General features: G+C 44.2%; 1 protein-coding gene across 1 annotated transcript in view; it reads left to right on the forward strand.

Moving 5' to 3' along the window:
* Window positions 1-18,727, forward strand: part of LOC135522456 (zinc finger protein 236-like) — a 122,768-nt gene that overhangs the window by 21,140 nt on the left and 82,901 nt on the right. The window contains exons 7-10 of the mRNA XM_064948730.1: window positions 499-621; window positions 1,084-1,257; window positions 3,489-3,666; window positions 5,486-5,758. Coding sequence (XP_064804802.1) covers window positions 499-621; window positions 1,084-1,257; window positions 3,489-3,666; window positions 5,486-5,758 — 748 coding nt within the window. The remainder of the gene's footprint in view (window positions 1-498; window positions 622-1,083; window positions 1,258-3,488; window positions 3,667-5,485; window positions 5,759-18,727) is intronic.

Raw genomic sequence — 18,727 nt, forward strand, 5'->3', positions numbered from 1 at the left:
CCAGGCGCACTGGTTTGAGTGTCAAACCCAGCAGCGTTGCAGTTATTTTCACAGTTTCCTGTGTGTATCAAGAACCCACCCAAAGGAAATACAGGCAACTTGACACAACTGTGGGAAGCATTGGAGTCAACATAGGCCAGCATCCCTGTGAAATGCTTTCGACACCTATGCCCCAATGAATTGAGGCTGTTCTGAGGGCAAAAGTGTGAGGAGCAACTCAATATTAGGAAGGTGTTCCAAATGTTTTGTACACTCAGTGTACTGTATATTGTAGTTGGTATTAAATTATAATGACATGGTATTAGGTCATTTTGTATTGTTTTTACCTAATGCAAAATCATTTATTTTTAATATAAAAAATGTACTAAAAATGCAGACTTCAGCTAATTCCCAATGGCATCATATCCAATGAAAGCATTTAGGCCTTTAACAGCACATTAATTGATAATCACAGTTGTATGTGTACTGACTTTGTTTCCTGTATATGTGTCTCTTCAGCTTACGGGAGTACCACTGTTCCCGTGCATGGACTGTAGCTGTGTGTTCAAAAAGCTGGGCAGTCTCAACGCTCACATCAGCAAGATGCACATCTTGCTCATCGAGGAATCGGCCAACACACAGGTGAGTGAGTGCATGCAGATGATGTGAACTTCTAGAAGTTTCTCCTGATTTGGTTTCTAACCTCTGCATTCAGTTTGCTGCCTCACGCTGCACCTAGCCTGATGCTGAGGGATCAGACCCACACACCCACATTGGAACTTCCCTGTAGCTCTACCACTACATGCAGATTTTTATGTGATTATTTCAGAGTGGGTCTCAATATAAAAAAGCCTCTCATTTTCATAAAATGGCATCGTGTTTTTGTATGTAAATGGAACCTTGAAAATCAGGTGTTCAGATACAGTATTAATTAGGTGAACTAGACTTCCTTAAAAATTCACTCATCTCTGATGCACTGCAAAAAAACAAAACAAGATAGAAAATGCTCTACGCTGCTCAGATCAGCTCACCTCTGCCATTCTCAGTATTCCCTTTTCTCCTCTCATTCTCCCCACCTTCACACCCTCCCTCGCTGTCCTGTAGGAGGTGGAGGAGTCGGGTCAGGGAGTGGCGGGGTCAGAGGGCAGCGAAGTGGTGACTGACGTGATCCAGCAGCTCCTAGAGCTGTCAGAGCAGGTGACAGGGGAGGGGACCCAGTCACAGCCCCAAGAACAGACCATCACCTTGGAGACAGCCATCAACCAGGACATCCTACAGGTGGGAACCATAACACAGGAATACACGTAGATACACATGCGCAAAAGCGTACACGCACAGACGTACGCGTGAGTGAGTGCTTTCGTATATGTACATACACAGCTGTCTTACTATACTTGAGAGAACTTTTTGGGGACCAATTCAAAGTCCTATTTTCCCTAAACCTTACCCTAACCTTAACCCTAATTGTAACCCTTACCTTAAACTTAACCCCTAAGCCTAAAATAGCCTTTTTACAAGTGAGGACCGGCAAAATGTTAGAATTTCTCTGAATCTACTAATTTTAGTCTACTATTCTTGTGAGGACTTCTGGTACTGATTTCTAGAAAACAGTAGGTTATATTGATTTAAACTGGTGTTGAGAACAACGCGGCAGAGGTGGACGGCAGCGGAGTGAGGAGACGGGGAAACAGCCATTGGCCCTAGAAAAAGCACAGAGAGAAAAACTCACCTTAGTTATGATCAACTGAATGATGAAAATATTAAAATGAAGTAGGCTAATGCAATTGAAGGCATGTATCAAATTCTTGCTTGGACTGAATGATGAAAATATCCATCCTTTTATACTCATTTAAAGCATTTAACTGCTTTGAGACAAGCGTGGGGGATTTTTTTCTTTCTCACTGAATCTCCATTTGGATATTTGGTAACAATTAAGCTGGGGAAATGTTAGCTAAATTGAGGTGAGTGCTAATGATCATCTTTATACTAGTTTGCTCATTATATTAGCTGATCAGAACATTTTGCTAGCATGTTATATAAGTGGATTTTGCTCTTCACTTGCGTAGTAGCCTGTCTTACTCCCGTCCAAAAGCCTGGGACTTGTCTCATAATCAATCAATGTGATTTTGTTTGTTTGTCTGTCTGTATATTTGGTTAATTGATCTCTGGCTGGACAAGTGGAAGCATTTATTCGTTCACTGATCAGAAACATGTAGCATGAAATAATGTAGCCTAAATCAAGTGTATTAGTTATCTATTGTCTTATGTAGTAGCCTTAGGAAGATAGCCTAGGCTCTATATATCGTCCCAATTCCACTGAAAAACAAAAAAATCATCACTCCAGTCTCGTATGAAAAATCCTGACTTTATTCTGTAATCCCGGGGTTGGATTATCAAAGCACATCTGGCCTATGCATGTCAAAATACAGCTATAACAGTTCACCCACTTCTCTGCGCTCTCTCATATTGCTGCCCATTATGAGAGCTTCGGTAGAGAATGTGTGATCAACATACAGTGGGAGTAGATATGGATATTTTACTTTTAAACATAGATTAAAAAAATATAAGATACCTTGATATTTAAACAATTTCCTCTCTTCATCTCCCCGTTATTCATGAGCTGATCTGCGATCTGCATAATCATCTAGATTTAGCCAAATGGGAGATGTTCTGTCATTCGTAGGAGGTTATCTAGCAAGTTTAGCAATTTTGCTCAATTTACTTTTGTTTGTCTGCAATTGCAAAGTTGGTATTATTCGACAACGCTATAGCCTGCTCGGGGTGCACTCTGTGTCGAGATGGCCGAGGCCTACTGCTGAAATGCGCTGAATTAATTGAGGAACATGATTTTGCAATTCACAACAATGTCATTGGCGATCAAAGTTACTGTGTCATTACTAAATGTCAGTTTCACTTGTTGTGAAATCTTTAAATAGTGGCACAGCGACAATCTTATTTTGTGAGAACCCTGGCACATCTTTGTTTTCAACTTGGTTTTGAATGGGAATCGGTTTCTGGCTCATTTAAATGTGGGACCAGGTTTGTGCTTCAGCTCACCAGGCTTGGGCCGGACCGGGATCGAACTTTCAGTTATGCTTCTGATGAGTACTCCATTCGGGTCTCGTGTGCAGTCTGGCAGTGTCAATTATGCGTGTGCTTTGAATTTGTGAAGTAAATACGCTAGGCTAAAGGATTCTATGCAACAACCTGTTTGGATAATGTGCTATTCTATTTTTTGCCTATCTGCTGCTGCGCGTGTTGTGTATTTCGGGGAATTGCATTAGTGCGACATTGGGGGAAAAGTGTTGTAATTTCCCTTTTTTTGGGAAATGTAAAGAGTGGGCCCAGGACAGTCCCGGGATCCCTGTTACCGATGTTAATCCCTAGTGTCATGAAGCCTAGCTCGGCATACAGCACAGTATTGCCCAATACTATGGATGGGAAAATGTACTGATACATAGTATTAGTCACAGTTTTTGTTAAACTCTGTCACCCCTGAACCCACACAGCAAGCCCTGGAGAACAGTGGGTTGAGCGTGGTTCAGTCCCAGACCAACGGAGTGGCCAGACAGACTCAGAGCCATGCCGCCGAGGGGGCTTTACCTGACAGTAAGAAGTTACCAGGCCAGGACAAAACCACCAAGAAGGAGAAGAAAAGTATCTTCAGAAAACCTGTACAGATGCCAGGTAGGGCATACCCCAAATAACGTCCATGTGTGCTTGTGCATGTCACCGTCTCTCAGTTCCATTTCAACTCCATAAATTTACTTGCTCATTAAATGTCCATTGACCATAAACAGGTATATTGCACATTCCCCTTTTCCACATTTTGTGACATTACAGCCTTATTCTAAAATGGGTTAAATACAATGTTTTTCCTCATCAATACCCAATAATGACAAAGCGAAAATAGTTTTTTAAAATTTTTTAATTATTAAAAAACAGAAATACTTTGTTTACTTGTATTCAGACCCTTTGCTAGTAGACTCGAAATTGAGCTCAGGTGCATGCTGTTTCCATTGGTCATCCTTGAGATGTTTCTACAACTTGATTGGAGTCCACCTGTGGTAAATTAAATTGATTGGACATGATTTGGAAAGGCACACACCTGTCTATGTAAGGTCCCACAGTTGACAGTGCATGTCAGAGCAAAAACCAAGCCATGAGGCCGACGGAATTGTACATAAAGACAGGATTGTGTCGAGGCACAGATCTGGGGAAGGTCTGCCAAAAAAATGTATACAGCATTGAAGGTCCCCAAGAACACAGTGGCCTCCATTCTTAAATGGGAGAAGTTTGGAACCATCAAGACTCTTCCTAGAGCTGGCCACCTGGCCAGACTGAGAAATCGGGGGAAAAGGGCCTTGGTCAGGGAGGTGACCAAGAACTTGGTCACTCTGACAGAGTTCCTCTGTGGAGATGGGATAACCTTCCAGAAGGGCAATCTCTGCAGCACTCCATCAATCAGGCCTTAGTGGTGGAGTGGCCAGATGGAAGCCATTCCCCATTAAAAGGCAAATGACAGCCCACTTAGTTTGCCAAAAGGCACCTAAACGACTCTGACCATGAGAATCAAGATTCTCTGGTCTGATGAAAACATGATTGAACTACTTGGCCTGAATACCAAACGTCACGTCTGAAGGAAACCTGAAACCATCCCTGCGGGATCGAGGGGAAGACGAATGGATCTAGTCAGGATCGAGGGAAAGATGAACAGAGCAAAGTACAGAGGTCCTTGATGAAAACGGACTCCAGAGCACTCACGACCTCAGATTGGGGTGAAGGTTCACCTTCAAACAGGACAACGACCCTAAGCACACAGCCAAGACAACGCAGGAGTGGCTTCGGGACAAGTCTCTGAATGTCCTTGAGTGGCCCAGCAGGACTTCAACCCAATCTAACATCTCTGGCGGCACCTGAAAATAGCTGTGCAACGACGCTCCCCATCCAACCTGACCGAGCAGAGAAGATTGGGAGAACCTCCCCAGAAAACAGGTGTGCCAAGCTTGTAGCGTCATACCCAAGAAGAATCAAGGCTGTAATTGCTGCCAAATGTGCTTCAACAAAGAACAGAGTAAAGGGTCTAAATAAATGTGATATTTCAGTTTGACATTTTAAAAATAAATAAATGTGCAAACATTTTCTTTGTCATTATGGGGTACAAACAATTTAAATCATTGTTGAATAAGGCTGTAACATAACAAAATGTGGAAAAAGTCAAGGGGTCTGAATACTTTCCAAATGCGTTTATATATTGAGAGTTTCAATTGATTCCCTGAATTTAAGTGTATTTGTTCTCAGCTCTGTGCCTGCTCATCTCATGTGGGACCAGTGTCGTATCCATTAGGGCACCCTATAACAAAACGTTTTGAAACATAACACAAAAATGAATGGTTGTTATTGGACAGATCCAGGTAGTCTCTCCCTGTTTCAGTCCCATTTTCTTCCGTTTGATGCCTTGTAGAACACAACCCATGTCACCTCTTTCTGTCTCACCTTCCCCTAGGCTCCATCAGGGAGGAGAACGGCGTGCGGTGGCACAGCTGCCCTTACTGCAACAAGGAGTTCAAGAAGCCCAGCGACCTGGTGCGCCACATCCGCATCCATACACACGAGAAGCCCTTCAAGTGCAAGCAGTGCTTTCGCGCCTTTGCCGTCAAGAGCACCCTTACTGCCCACATGAAGACGCACACAGGCATCAAGGCCTTCGAGTGCCAGTGCTGCATGAAGTGCTTCTCCACGTCGGGAAGCAGGAAGGTCCACATGCGCCTACATACAGGTGAGTGATATTATTGTGTTGTTATTATGGAGTGATATTTTGATTGTATTCATAGATACACATTTAGTTCCTGTTGGCACCTATATCACTCCATAATGGTCATGCATGTGACTGTGTTGTCAGGTTTGCAGGAAGGTTGCTTTTGTACATAATTCTGAATTTGTGATAAAGATATATACTATGATTAACGTTGGTGTCATAATCTGGTTTTGACGATTTAACTTGATTACATGGATTTATTAGACTTATAAGGGGGAAAAAGTCCTATTTTCTTTTATTAATTTGTCCTATTTGTCCTTTTGTTTTCTTGTGTATTAATTACAGTGCCTTCAGAAAATATTCACACCTCTTGACACAGCCTGAATTTAAAATTGAGATTTTGTTTCACTGGCCTACAAACAATATATCCCATAATATCCACATGTTTAGAGATGTTTATACATTCATTAAAAGCTGAAATGTCTTCATTCAATAACTATTCAACCCCTTTGTTATGGAAAGCCTAAATAAGTTTAGGAGTAAAAATGTTACATAAGTTGCATGGACTCACTCTGTGTGCAATAATAGTGATTGACATGATTTTTGAATGACTACTTAATCTGTGTATTTACACATACAATTATCAGGTTTCTTAGTTAGGGCTGTGGAGGCGACGAAATTTGTCAGCCGGTGATTGTCAAGCACTTGTTCTCAACTTGCCTACCTGGTTAAATAAAGGTGAAATAAAATACAATAAAAGCAAATTACTGTCGATCTCATGGTAATTGACCGTTCAGCATCTCCTGGCTTCCACACAGCCTACAAGCCACTGATGCAGACCTTTTGAACATCCTATATTTTAAAAAGTCTAATAAATCCATGTAATATAGCCTACACCTTCACAATAAATACATTATTTATTTTAGACAGGTCTAAAGAAACATGATATGAAGAAAATGTAGTTTATTTCAAAAGAAAAGGACGGCATACTTTGAGATGTCCTTATGTTAGATCCTGATCTGGCTATGCCATGTGGCTGTGGGCTACACTCGTTCATTTAGCAGACAAGATTTGCTTTGAATTCTTTGTCATTATTTTATAGTGTGAAGAATCCAATTAAACAAAGCTGAATAAAATAGCTATTCTGTGTTGAGCAGTTAACAAAGAGACACGGTAGGTACTCCTATATACTTAATTTAGAGTTATTAATTTAACTTTAGTTGTTCTACAGACGTTGACTGCGACTCTGATGATTTGAAAAAACTAGCTTGAAAGGAATGAGCTCTGCTTTGTTTTTTTTAGCGCAGGCCGTACACGCCCTCAGTCTCTCATTCAAAATTTGAGAAGCACTTGATAATGTCTTTGTGTGGCCATAATGCACCCTAAAAAAATCCCTGCCCTTTGCGGCCCTTCTCCCTGAGTGATGCCTGCTCCGAATCACCTCTCACTCACACGGCTCTCTATCACGTGATCGGGTCGTTCTCACAGACTACAAGTGAAGACAGACACTTCGGGGACGCAACTGCGCACGTTCTTATCCAATTCCGAGATGCATATTGAAGATATTGGAAGAAAGGGTCCACGTTTACAGTACTAGTCAAAAGTTGACACTTTCAAGGGTTTTTCTTTTGTTTTTACTATGTTCAACATTGTATAATAATAGTGAAGACATCAAAACTATGAAATAACACATGGAATCATGTTGTAACCAAAAAAGTGCTAAACAAATCATAAGTTATGATATTTTAGCTTCTTCAAAGTAGCCAAACTTTGCCTTGATGACAGCATTGCACATGTTTGGCATTCTCTCAACCAGCTTCACCTGGATTGTTTTTCCAACAGTCTTGAAGGAGTTTCTACATATGCTGAGCACTTGTTGGCAACTTTTCCTTCACTCTGCGGTCCAACTTCTCCCAAACCATCTCAATTAGATTGAGGTTAGGTGATTGTGGAGGCCAAGTCATCTGATGCAGCACTCCATCACTTTTATTGGTCAAATAGCCCTTACACAGCCTGGAAGTGTGTTTTGGGTCATTGTCCTGTTGAAAAACAAATGATAGTCCCACTAAGCGCAAACCAGATGGGATGGCGTATCGCTGCAGAATGCTGTGGTAGCCATGCTGGTTAAGTGTGCCGTGATTTTTAAATAAATCACTGACAGTGTCACGAGCAAAACACCCCCACACCACCTTCTCCATGCTTCACGGTGGGAACCACACATGCGGAGATCATCAGTTCACCTACTCTGCGTCTCACAACGACATGGGGGTTGGAACCAAAATTCGAATTTGTGCTCGTAAGACCAAAGGACATATTTCCACTGGTCTAATGTCCATTGATTGTGTTTCTTGGCTCAAGCAAGTCTCTTCCTCTTATTGGTGTCCTTTAATAGTGGTTTCTTTGCACCAATTCGATCATGAAGGGTTAATGCGGTCTCCTCTGAACAGTTGATGTTGAGATGTCTGTTACTTGAACTCTGTGAAGCATTTAATTGGGCTGCAATTTCGGAGGCTGGTAACTTTAATGAACTTATCCTCTGCAGCAGAGGTAACGCTGGGTCTTTCTTTCCTGTGGCGGTCCTCATGAGAGCCAGTTTCATCATCGCTTGATGGTTTTTGCGAAGAAACGCTCAAAGTTCTTACATTTTCCGGATTGACTGACCTTCCTTTCTTAAAGGATTGATGGAATGTCATTTCTCTTTGCTTATTTGAGCTGTTTTTGCCATAATATGGACTTGGTCTTTCATCGAATAGGGCTATATTCTGTATACCACCCCTACCTTGTCACAACACAACTGATCAAACACATTAAGAAGGAAAGAAATTCCACAAATTCATTTTTACAATGCATGAAGCTGGTTGAGAGAATTCCAGGAATGTGCATTCTACATGATGGTTACTACATGATTCCATATGTGTTATTTTATAGTTTCATAGTTTCTACCATGTAGACAATAGTAAAAAAATAAAAAATAAAAAAAAAACCTTGAATGAGTAGCGGTGTCCAAACTTTTGTCTGTCAACAAGATGAGTAGACCTAACGAACAGCAAAAGCACTAGCCTATGTCAATCTACTATCCCCTATAAAACAAGTTGACCTATTCTGTGCGAGAAGTAAATATTACATACATAGTCTTGGACAGTTTTGGGACACAATAGATTCCAAATTAATACAACCACTAGCATAAAAAAAACTGTTTTACTCAATGAGGCTGAAGCAACAGATCAGAACGTTTAGCTTAAAATGTTGATAAGCTATTTGGCTATTTCTTCACATTATAAGCTCAGCAATATGCACGCAGTTGTAGGCTATATGCGCAAATCTTCAATTAGCGGGGACATCACCATTAGGTAACATTTTTTGTGGTGAAAATGACCTTCCCCAAAGTTGATTTTCCCCAAAGTTGAAACTTGCGTTGCTTTTGTAAGGTTCTACACCCCATGCCAAGCGGATTAATGTGCTTCATTTTAAGTCACCTTTAAGTTATTTGGCCACCTTAGTTGTGATACAAACCTTATCAAAACATATAGGCCTATGGGCTAGTCTACATGAGGTGTGCGATTTTGATTAGAAAAAGTTGCACAAAAAAAGGCATTGTTTCTTGCCTTACGCTGGGGCATCATTCATAAGTGATAATATATAATTCACATGTGATATGCTAATATTGGCACCCATCAGACTATTCTTGATTTAATCTTGTATTTACATATACTAAATAATATGTGTGTGGAATTTGATTTAGAATGGAACATTATCATGCCCCTGTCTCAAAACAGGGGCATGGGAAAAAAATATCTCTACAGTTAAATAACGAATGGAGGATTTTCTTGTGGTTAATTGTCATGCCAGCCAGGTAGGCTATACTCCTGTTGTAAAGATAAGCAATGTGCTTGATATTTGCTTAATATTAGGAAAGTTGAGAAATTAAAATAGTATGCCAAGCCTATAGAAAGCTGATGGGATCCTACTCTTTTAATATAGGCCATCACTCTGTTTTGTGACCACCGGTGTGGAGATAATAAGGTCACCGCAACAGCCCTACTCTTAGTCGAGCAGTGGCCATGCACGCCTCCAACTCAATCATCAAGTTTACGGACGACACTACAGTGGTAGGCTTGATTACCAACAACGACGAGATGGCCTACAGGGAGGAGGTGAGGGCCCTCTGAGTGTGGTGTCAGGAAAATAACCTCACACTCAACGTCAACAAAACAAAGGAGATGATTGTGGTCTTTAGGAAACAGCAGAGTGAGCACCACCCTATCCACATCGATGGGGCAGTAGTGGAGAGGGTCGTAAAGTTTTAAGTTCCTCGGCGTACACATCACGGACAAACTGAATTGGTCCACCCACACAGACAGCGTCGTGAAGAAGACACAGCAGCGCCTCTTCAACCTCAGGAGGCTGAAGAAATTCGGCTTGTCCAGGCATTGTAGGGAGGTTGTCTGCATAACGCATCACCAGGGGCAAACTACCTGCCCCCCAGAACACCTACACCACCCGATGTCACAGGAAGGCCATAAAGATCATCAAGGACAACAACCACCCGAGCCACTGCCTGTAAACCCCGCTATCATCCAGAAGGCGAGGTCAGTACAGGTGCATCAAAGCAGGGACCAAGAGACTGAAAAACAGCTATCTGAAGGCCATCAGACTGTTAAACAGTCACCACTACATTTACATTTACATTTAAGTCATTTAGCAGACGCTCTTATCCAGAGCGACTTACAAATTGGTGAATTCACCTTCTGACATCCAGTGGAACAGCCACTTTACAATAGTGCATCTAAATCATTAAGGGGGGGGGGTGGTGAGAAGGATTACTTATCCTATCCTAGGTATTCCTTGAAGAGGTGGGGTTTCAGGTGTCTCCGGAAGGTGGTGATTGACTCCGCTGTCCTGGCGTCGTGAGGGAGTTTGTTCCACCATTGGGGGGCCAGAGCAGCGAACAGTTTTGACTGGGCTGAGCGGGAACTGTACTTCCTCAATGGTAGGGAGGCGAGCAGGCCAGAGGTGGATGAACGCAGTGCCCTTGCTTGGGTGTAGGGCCTGATCAGAGCCTGGAGGTACTGCGGTGCCGTTCCCCTCACAGCTCCGTAGGCAAGCACCATGGTCTTGTAGCGGATGCGAGCTTCAACTGGAAGCCAGTGGAGAGAGCGGAGGAGCGGGGTGACGTGAGAGAACTTGGGAAGGTTGAACACCAGACGGGCTGCGGCGTTCTGGATGAGTTGTAGGGGTTTAATGGCACAGGCAGGGAGCCCAGCCAACAGCGAGTTGCAGTAATCCAGACGGGAGATGACAAGTGCCTGGATTAGGACCTGCGCCGCTTCCTGTGTGAGGCAGGGTCGTACTCTGCGGATGTTGTAGAGCATGAACCTACAGGAACGGGCCACCGCCATGATGTTGGTTGAGAACGACAGGGTGTTGTCCAGGATCACGCCAAGGTTCTTAGCGCTCTGGGAGGAGGACACAATGGAGTTGTCAACCGTGATGGCGAGATCATGGAACGGGCAGTCCTTCCCCGGGAGGAAGAGCAGCTCTGTCTTGCCGAGGTTCAGCTTGAGGTGGTGATCCGTCATCCACACTGATATGTCTGCCAGACATGCAGAGATGCGATTCGCCACCTGGTCATCAGAAGGGGGAAAGGAGAAGATTAATTGTGTGTCGTCTGCATAGCAATGATAGGAGAGACCATGTGAGGTTATGACAGAGCCAAGTGACTTGGTGTATAGCGAGAATAGGAGAGGGCCTAGAACAGAGCCCTGGGGGACACCAGTGGTGAGAGCGCGTGGCGAGGAGACAGATTCTCGCCACGCCACCTGGTAGGAGCGACCTGTCAGGTAGGACGCAATCCAAGCGTGGGCCGCGCCGGAGATGCCCAACTCGGAGAGGGTGGAGAGGAGGATCTGATGGTTCACAGTATCGAAGGCAGCCGATAGGTCTAGAAGGATGAGAGCAGAGGAGAGAGAGTTAGCTTTAGCAGTGCGGAGCGCCTCCGTGATACAGAGAAGAGCAGTCTCAGTTGAATGACTAGTCTTGAAACCTGACTGATTTGGATCAAGAAGGTCATTCTGAGAGAGATAGCGGGAGAGCTGGCCAAGGACGGCACGTTCAAGAGTTTTGGAGAGAAAAGAAAGAAGGGATACTGGTCTGTAGTTGTTGACATCGGAGGGATCGAGTGTAGGTTTTTTCAGAAGGGGTGCAACTCTCGCTCTCTTGAAGACGGAAGGGACGTAGCCAGCGGTCAGGGATGAGTTGATGAGCGAGGTGAGGTAAGGGAGAAGGTCTCCGGAAATGGTCTGGAGAAGAGAGTAGGGGATAGGGTCAAGCGGGCAGGTTGTTGGGCGGCCGGCCGTCACAAGAAGCGAGATTTCATCTGGAGAGAGAGGGGAGAAAGAGGTCAGAGCACAGGGTAGGGCAGTGTGAGCAGAACCAGCGGTGTCGTTTGACTTAGCAAACGAGGATCGGATGTCGTCGACCTTCTTTTCAAAATGGTTGACGAAGTCATCTGCAGAGAGGGAGGAGGGGGGGGTAGGAGGATTCAGGAGGGAGGAGAAGGTGGCAAAGAGCTTCCTAAGGTTAGAGGCAGATGCTTGGAATTTAGAGTGGTAGAAAGTGGCTTTAGCAGCAGAGACAGAGGAGGAAAATGTAGAGAGGAGGGAGTGAAAGGATGCCAGGTCCGCAGGGAGGCGAGTTTTCCTCCATTTCCGCTCGGCTGCCCGGAGCTCTGTTCTGTGAGCTCGCAATGAGTCATCGAGCCACGGAGCGGGAGGGGAGGACCGAGCCGGCCTGGAGGATAGGGGACATAGAGAGTCAAAGGATGCAGAAAGGGAAGAGAGGAGGGTTGAGGAGGCAGAATCAGGAGATAGGTTGGAGAAGGTATGAGCAGAGGGAAGAGATGATAGGATGGAAGAGGAGAGAGTAGCGGGGGAGAGAGAGCGAAGGTTGGGACGGCGCGATACCATCCGAGTAGGGGCAGTGTGGGAAGTGTTGGATGAGAGCGAGAGGGAAAAGGATACAAGGTAGTGGTCGGAGACTTGGAGGGGAGTTGCAATGAGGTTAGTGGAAGAACAGCATCTAGTAAAGATGAGGTCGAGCGTATTGCCTGCCTTGTGAGTAGGGGGAAGGTGAGAGGGTGAGGTCAAAAGAGGAGAGGAGTGGAAAGAAGGAGACAGAGAGGAATGAGTCAAAGGTAGACGTGGGGAGGTTAAAGTCGCCCAGGACTGTGAGAGGTGAGCCGTCCTCAGGAAAGGAGCTTATCAAGGCATCAAGCTCATTGATGAACTCTCCGAGGGAACCTGGAGGGCGATAAATGATAAGGATGTTAAGCTTGAAAGGGCTGGTAACTGTGACAGCATGGAATTCAAAGGAGGCGATAGATAGATGGGTAAGGGGAGAGAGAGAATGACCACTTGGGAGAGATGAGGATCCCGGTGCCACCACCCCGCTGACCAGAAGCTCTCGGGGTGTGCGAGAACACGTGGGCGGACGAAGAGAGAGCAGTAGGAGTAGCAGTGTTATCTGTGGTGATCCATGTTTCCGTCAGTGCCAGGAAGTCGAGGGACTGGAGGGAGGCATAGGCTGAGATGAACTCTGCCTTGTTGGCCGCAGATCGGCAGTTCCAGAGGCTACCGGAGACCAGGAACTCCACATGGGTCGTGCGCGCTGGGACCACCAGATTAGGGTGGCCGCGGCCACGCGGTGTGGAGCATTTGTATGGTCTGTGCAGAGAGGAGAGAACAGGGATAGATAGACACATAGTTGACAGGCTACAGAAGAGGCTACGCTAATGCAAAGGAGATTGGAATGACAAGTGGACTACACGTCTCGAATGTTCAGAAAGTTAAGCTTACGTAGCAAGAATCTTATTGACTAAAATGATTGAAATGATACAGTACTGCTGGAGTAGGCTAGCTGGTAGTGGCTGCGATGTTGACACTACACTAATCAAGTCGTTCCGTCGAGTGTAATAGTTTCTACAGTGCTGCTATTCGGGGGCTAGCTGGCTAGCTAGCAGGTTGATTGCGTTACGTTACCTTAAGAGAACGACAATAGCTGGTTAGCTAACCTAGAAAATCGCTCTAGGCTACACAATTGTCTTAGATACAAAGACGGCTATGTAGCTAGCTAGCTACGATCAAACAAAACAAACCGTTGTACTGTAATAGTTACTACAGTGCTGCTATTCGGGGGCTAGCTGGCTAGCTACGTTAAAAGAACGACAATAGCTGGCCAGCTAACCTAGAAAATCGCTCTAGACTACACAATTGTCTTAGATACAAAGACGGCTATGTAGCTGGCTAGCTACGATCAAACAAATCAAACCGTTGTACTGTAATGAAGTGAAATGAAAATGTGATACTACCTGTGGAGCGACGCGGAATGTTGACCGGGTAGTTGAAGTTCAATTCGGTAGAGGTTGGCTAGCTGTTGGCTAGCTAGCTAGCAGCATCTCCTACGTTAAGGACGACAAATAGCTGGCTAGCTAACCTCGGTAAATTAAGATAATCACTCTAAGTCTACACACTCTAAACTGCACAATTATCTTGGATACGAAGACAGCGAAGACAACTATGTAGCTAGCTGACACTAGCTGACACTACGCTAATCGAGTCGTTCAGTTGAGTGTAATAGTTTCTACAGTGCTGGTGGACAGTGGATGTTAGCTAGCTGCTTAGCTAGCTGCTGGGCAGATACGTTAGGACGACGAAATACGATAATTATGCAATTATCTTTGATACAAAGACGGCTATGTAGCTAGCTAAGAAGAAATTGCTAAGATTAGACAAATCAAACCGTTGTACTATAACGAAATGTAATGAAAAGCTATACTACCTGCGGACCGAAGTGTAGATGCGACCGCTCGCTCCACTAACATTGAGTGGCTGCTGCCAACACACGGACACAACTCCAGCCACTTTAATAATGGGAATTGATGGAAATTGATGGAAAATATATCACTAGCCACTTTAAACAATACTACTTAATGTTTACATACCCTACATTACTCTTCTCATATGTATATGTACACTGCTCAAAAAATAAAGGGAACACTAAAATAACACCCTAGATCTGAATGAATGAAATATTCTTATTAAATAATTTTTTCTTTACATATTTGAATGTGCTGACAAAAATCACACACAAATTATCAATAGAAATCAACTTTATCAACCCATGGAGGTCTGGATTTGGAGTCACACTCAAAATTAAAGTGGAAAACCACACTACAGGCTGATCCAACTTTGATGTAATGTCCTTAAAATAAGTCAAAATGAGGCTCAGTAGTGTGTGTGGCCTCCACATGCCTGTACAACCTCCCTACAATGCCTGGGCATGCTCCTGATGAGGTGGCGGATGGTCTCCTGAGGGATCTCCTCCCAGACCTGGACTAAAGCATCCGCCAACTCCTGGACAGTCTGTGGTGCAAATTGGCGTTGCTGGATGGTGCGAGACATGATGTCCCAGAGTTGTTCGATTGGAATCAGGTCCGGGGAATGGGCAGGCCAGTCCTTAGCATCAATACCTTCCTCTTGCAGGAACTGCTGACACACTCCAGCCACATGAGGTCGAGCATTGTCTTGCATTAGGAGGATCCCAGGGCCAACCGCACCAGCATATGGTCTCACAAAGGGTCTGAGGATCTCATCTCGGTACCTATTGGCAGTCAGGCTACCTCTGGCGAGCACATGGAGGGCTGTGCGGCCCCCCAAAGAAATGCCACCCCACACCATGACTGACCCCACCGCCAAACCGGTCATGCTGGAGGATGTTGCAGGCAGCAGAACGTTCTCCACGGCGTCTCCAGACTCTGTCACGTCTGTCACATGTGCTCAGTGTGAACCTGCTTTCATCTGTGAAGAGCACAGTGCGCCAGTGGCGAATTTGCCAATCTTGGTGTTCTCTGGCAAATGCCAAACGTCCTGCACGGTGTTGGGCTGTAAGCACAAGCCCCACCTGTGGACGTCGGGCCCTCATACCACCCTCATGGAGTCTGTTTCTGACCGTTTGAGCAGACACCTGCACATTTCTGGCCTGCTGGAGGTCATTTTGCAGGGCTCTGCCAGTGCTCCTCCTGCTCCTCCTTGCACAAAGGCGGAGGTAGCGGTCCTGCTGCTGGGTTGTTGCCCTCCTACGGCCTCCTCCACGTCTCCTGATGTACTCTCCTGTCTCCTGGTAGCGCCTCCATGCTCCGGACATTATGCTAACAGACACAGCAAACCTTCTTGCCACAACTCGCATTGATGTGCCATCCTGGATGAGCTGCACTACCTGAGCCACTTGTGTGGGTTGTAGACCCCGTCTCATGCTACCACTAGAGTGAAAGCACCGCCAGCATTCAAAAGTGACCAAAACACCAGCCAGGAAGCATAGGGTCTGTGGTCACCACCTGCAAAACCACTCCTTTATTGGGGGTGTCTTGCTAATTGCCTATAATTTCCACCTGTTGTCTATTCCATTTGCACAACAGCATGTGGAATTTATTGTCAATCAGTGTTGCTTCCTAAGTGGACTTTGATTTCACAGAAGTGTGATTGACTTGGAGTTACATTGTGTTGTTTAAGTGTTCCCTTTATTTTTTTGAGCAGTGTATATACTGTACCCTATATCATCTACTGCATCTTTATGTAATACATGTATCACTAGCCACTTTAAACTATGCCACTTTGTTTACATACTCCACATTACTCATCTCATATGTATATACTGTATCTTGCCTATGCCGTTCTGTACCACCACTCATTCATATATCTTTATGTACATATTCTTTATCCCTTTACACTTGTGCGTATAAGGTAGTAGTTTTGGAATTGTTAGGTTAGATTACTCGTTGGTTATTACTGCATTGGCGGAACTAGAAGCAAAAGCATTTCGCGACACTCACATTAATATCTGCTAACCATGTGTATGTGACAAATAAATTTGATTTGATTTGAAAAACAGATTCAGCCACAAAGACCAGGGAGGTTTTTCAATGCCTTGCAAAGAAGGGCACGTATTGGTCGATGGGTAAAAAAACAACAACATTTGAGCATGTTGAAGTTATTAATTACATGTTGAATGGTGTGTCAATACACCCAGTCACTACAAAGATATAGGAATCAAATCCAACTTTATTTGCGCTGAATACAACAAGTGTAGACCTTACTGTGAAATTATTACTTACAAGCCCTTAAATAACAGTGCAGTTCAAGAAGAGTTAAGAAAATATTTACCAAATAAACTAAAGTAAAAAATAATAAAAAGTAACAGAATGAAATAACAATAACGAGGCTATATACAGGGGGTACCGATACCGTGCCAGTGTGCGGGGGTACAGGTTAGTTGAGGTAATTTGTACATGTAGGGGTGAAGTGACTATGCATAGATAATAGACAGCGAGTAGCAGCAGGGTACAAAACAAATGGAGGGGAAGGGGGGTGTCAATGTAAATAGTCTGGTGGCCATTTGATTAATTGATCAGCAGTCTTACGGCTTGGGGGTAGAAGCTTTTATGGAGCCTTTTGTTCCTAGACTTAACGCTCTGGTACCGCTTGCCATACGGTAGCAGAGAAAACAGTCTATGACTTGGGTGACTGGAGTCTCTGACAATGTTATGGGCTTTCCTCTAACACCGCCTATTACAGTTGAAGTTGGAAGTTTACATACACCTTAGCAAAATACATTTAAACTCAGTTTTTCACAATTCCTGACATTTAATCCTAGTAAAACCTCCCTGTCTTTGGTCATTTAGGATCACCACTGTGAAATGTCAGAATAATAGTAGAGAGAATGATTTATTTCAGCTTTTATTTATTTCATCACATTCCCAGTGGGTCAGAAGTTTACATACTCATTCACTATTTGGTAGCATTGCCTTTAAATTGTTTAACTTGGGTTAAACGTTTCAAGTAGCCTTCCACAAGCTTCCCACAATAAGTTGAGTGAATTTTGGCCCATTCCTACTGACAGAGCTGGTGTAACTGAGGTTTGTAGGCATCCTTGCTCGCACACGCTTTTTCAGTTCTGCCCACAAATTTTCGACAGGATTGAGGTCAGGGCTTTGTGACGGACACTCCAATACCTTGACATTGTTGTCCTTAAGCCATTTTGCCACAACTTTGGAAGTATGCTTGGGGTCATTGTCCATTTGGAAGACCCATTTGCGACCAAGCTTGAACTTCATGACTGATGTCTTGAGATGTTGCTTCAATACATCCACATTATTATCCCTCTGTCATGGTGCCATCTATTTTGTGAAGTGCACCAGTCCCTCCTGCAGCAAAGTACCCCCACAACATGATGCTGCCACCCTCATGCTTCACGGTTGAGATGGTGTTCTTCGGCTTGCAAGCCTCCCCCTTTTCCTCCAAACTTAACAATGGTCATTATGGCCAAAAAGTTATATATTTTCTTCATCAGACCAGAGGACATTTCTCCAAAAAGTACCATCTTTGTCCCCATGTGCAGTTGCAAACCGTAGTCTGGCTTTTTTATGGCGGTTTTGGAGCAGTGGCTTCTTCCCTGCTGAACGGCCTTTCAGGTTATGTCGAAATAGGACTCATTTTACTGTGGATATAGATACTTTTGTACCGGATATACAGTGGGGCAAAAAAGTATTTAGTCCGCCACCAATTGTGCAAGTTCTCCCACTTAAAAAGATGAGAGGCCTGTAATGTACACTTCAACTATGACAGACAAATGAGAGATTTTTTTCCCCCCAGAATATCACATTGTAGGATTTTTTTATGAATTTATTTGCAAATTATGGTGGAAAATAAGTATTTGGTCAATAACAAAAGTTTATCTCAATACTTTGTTATATACCCTTTGTTGGCAATGGCACACACTGTTGCTGGTATTTTGACCCATTCCTCCATGCAGATCTCCTCTAGAGCAGCGACGTTTTGGGACTGTTGCTGGGCAACACGGACTTTCAACTCCCTCCAAAGATTTTCTATGGGGTTGAGATCTGAAGACTGGCTAGGCCACTCCAGGACCTTGAAATGC

This window comes from Oncorhynchus masou, chromosome 30 (genome assembly GCF_036934945.1).
Source record: "Oncorhynchus masou masou isolate Uvic2021 chromosome 30, UVic_Omas_1.1, whole genome shotgun sequence".
NCBI classification, from domain to species: Eukaryota; Metazoa; Chordata; class Actinopteri; order Salmoniformes; family Salmonidae; genus Oncorhynchus; species Oncorhynchus masou.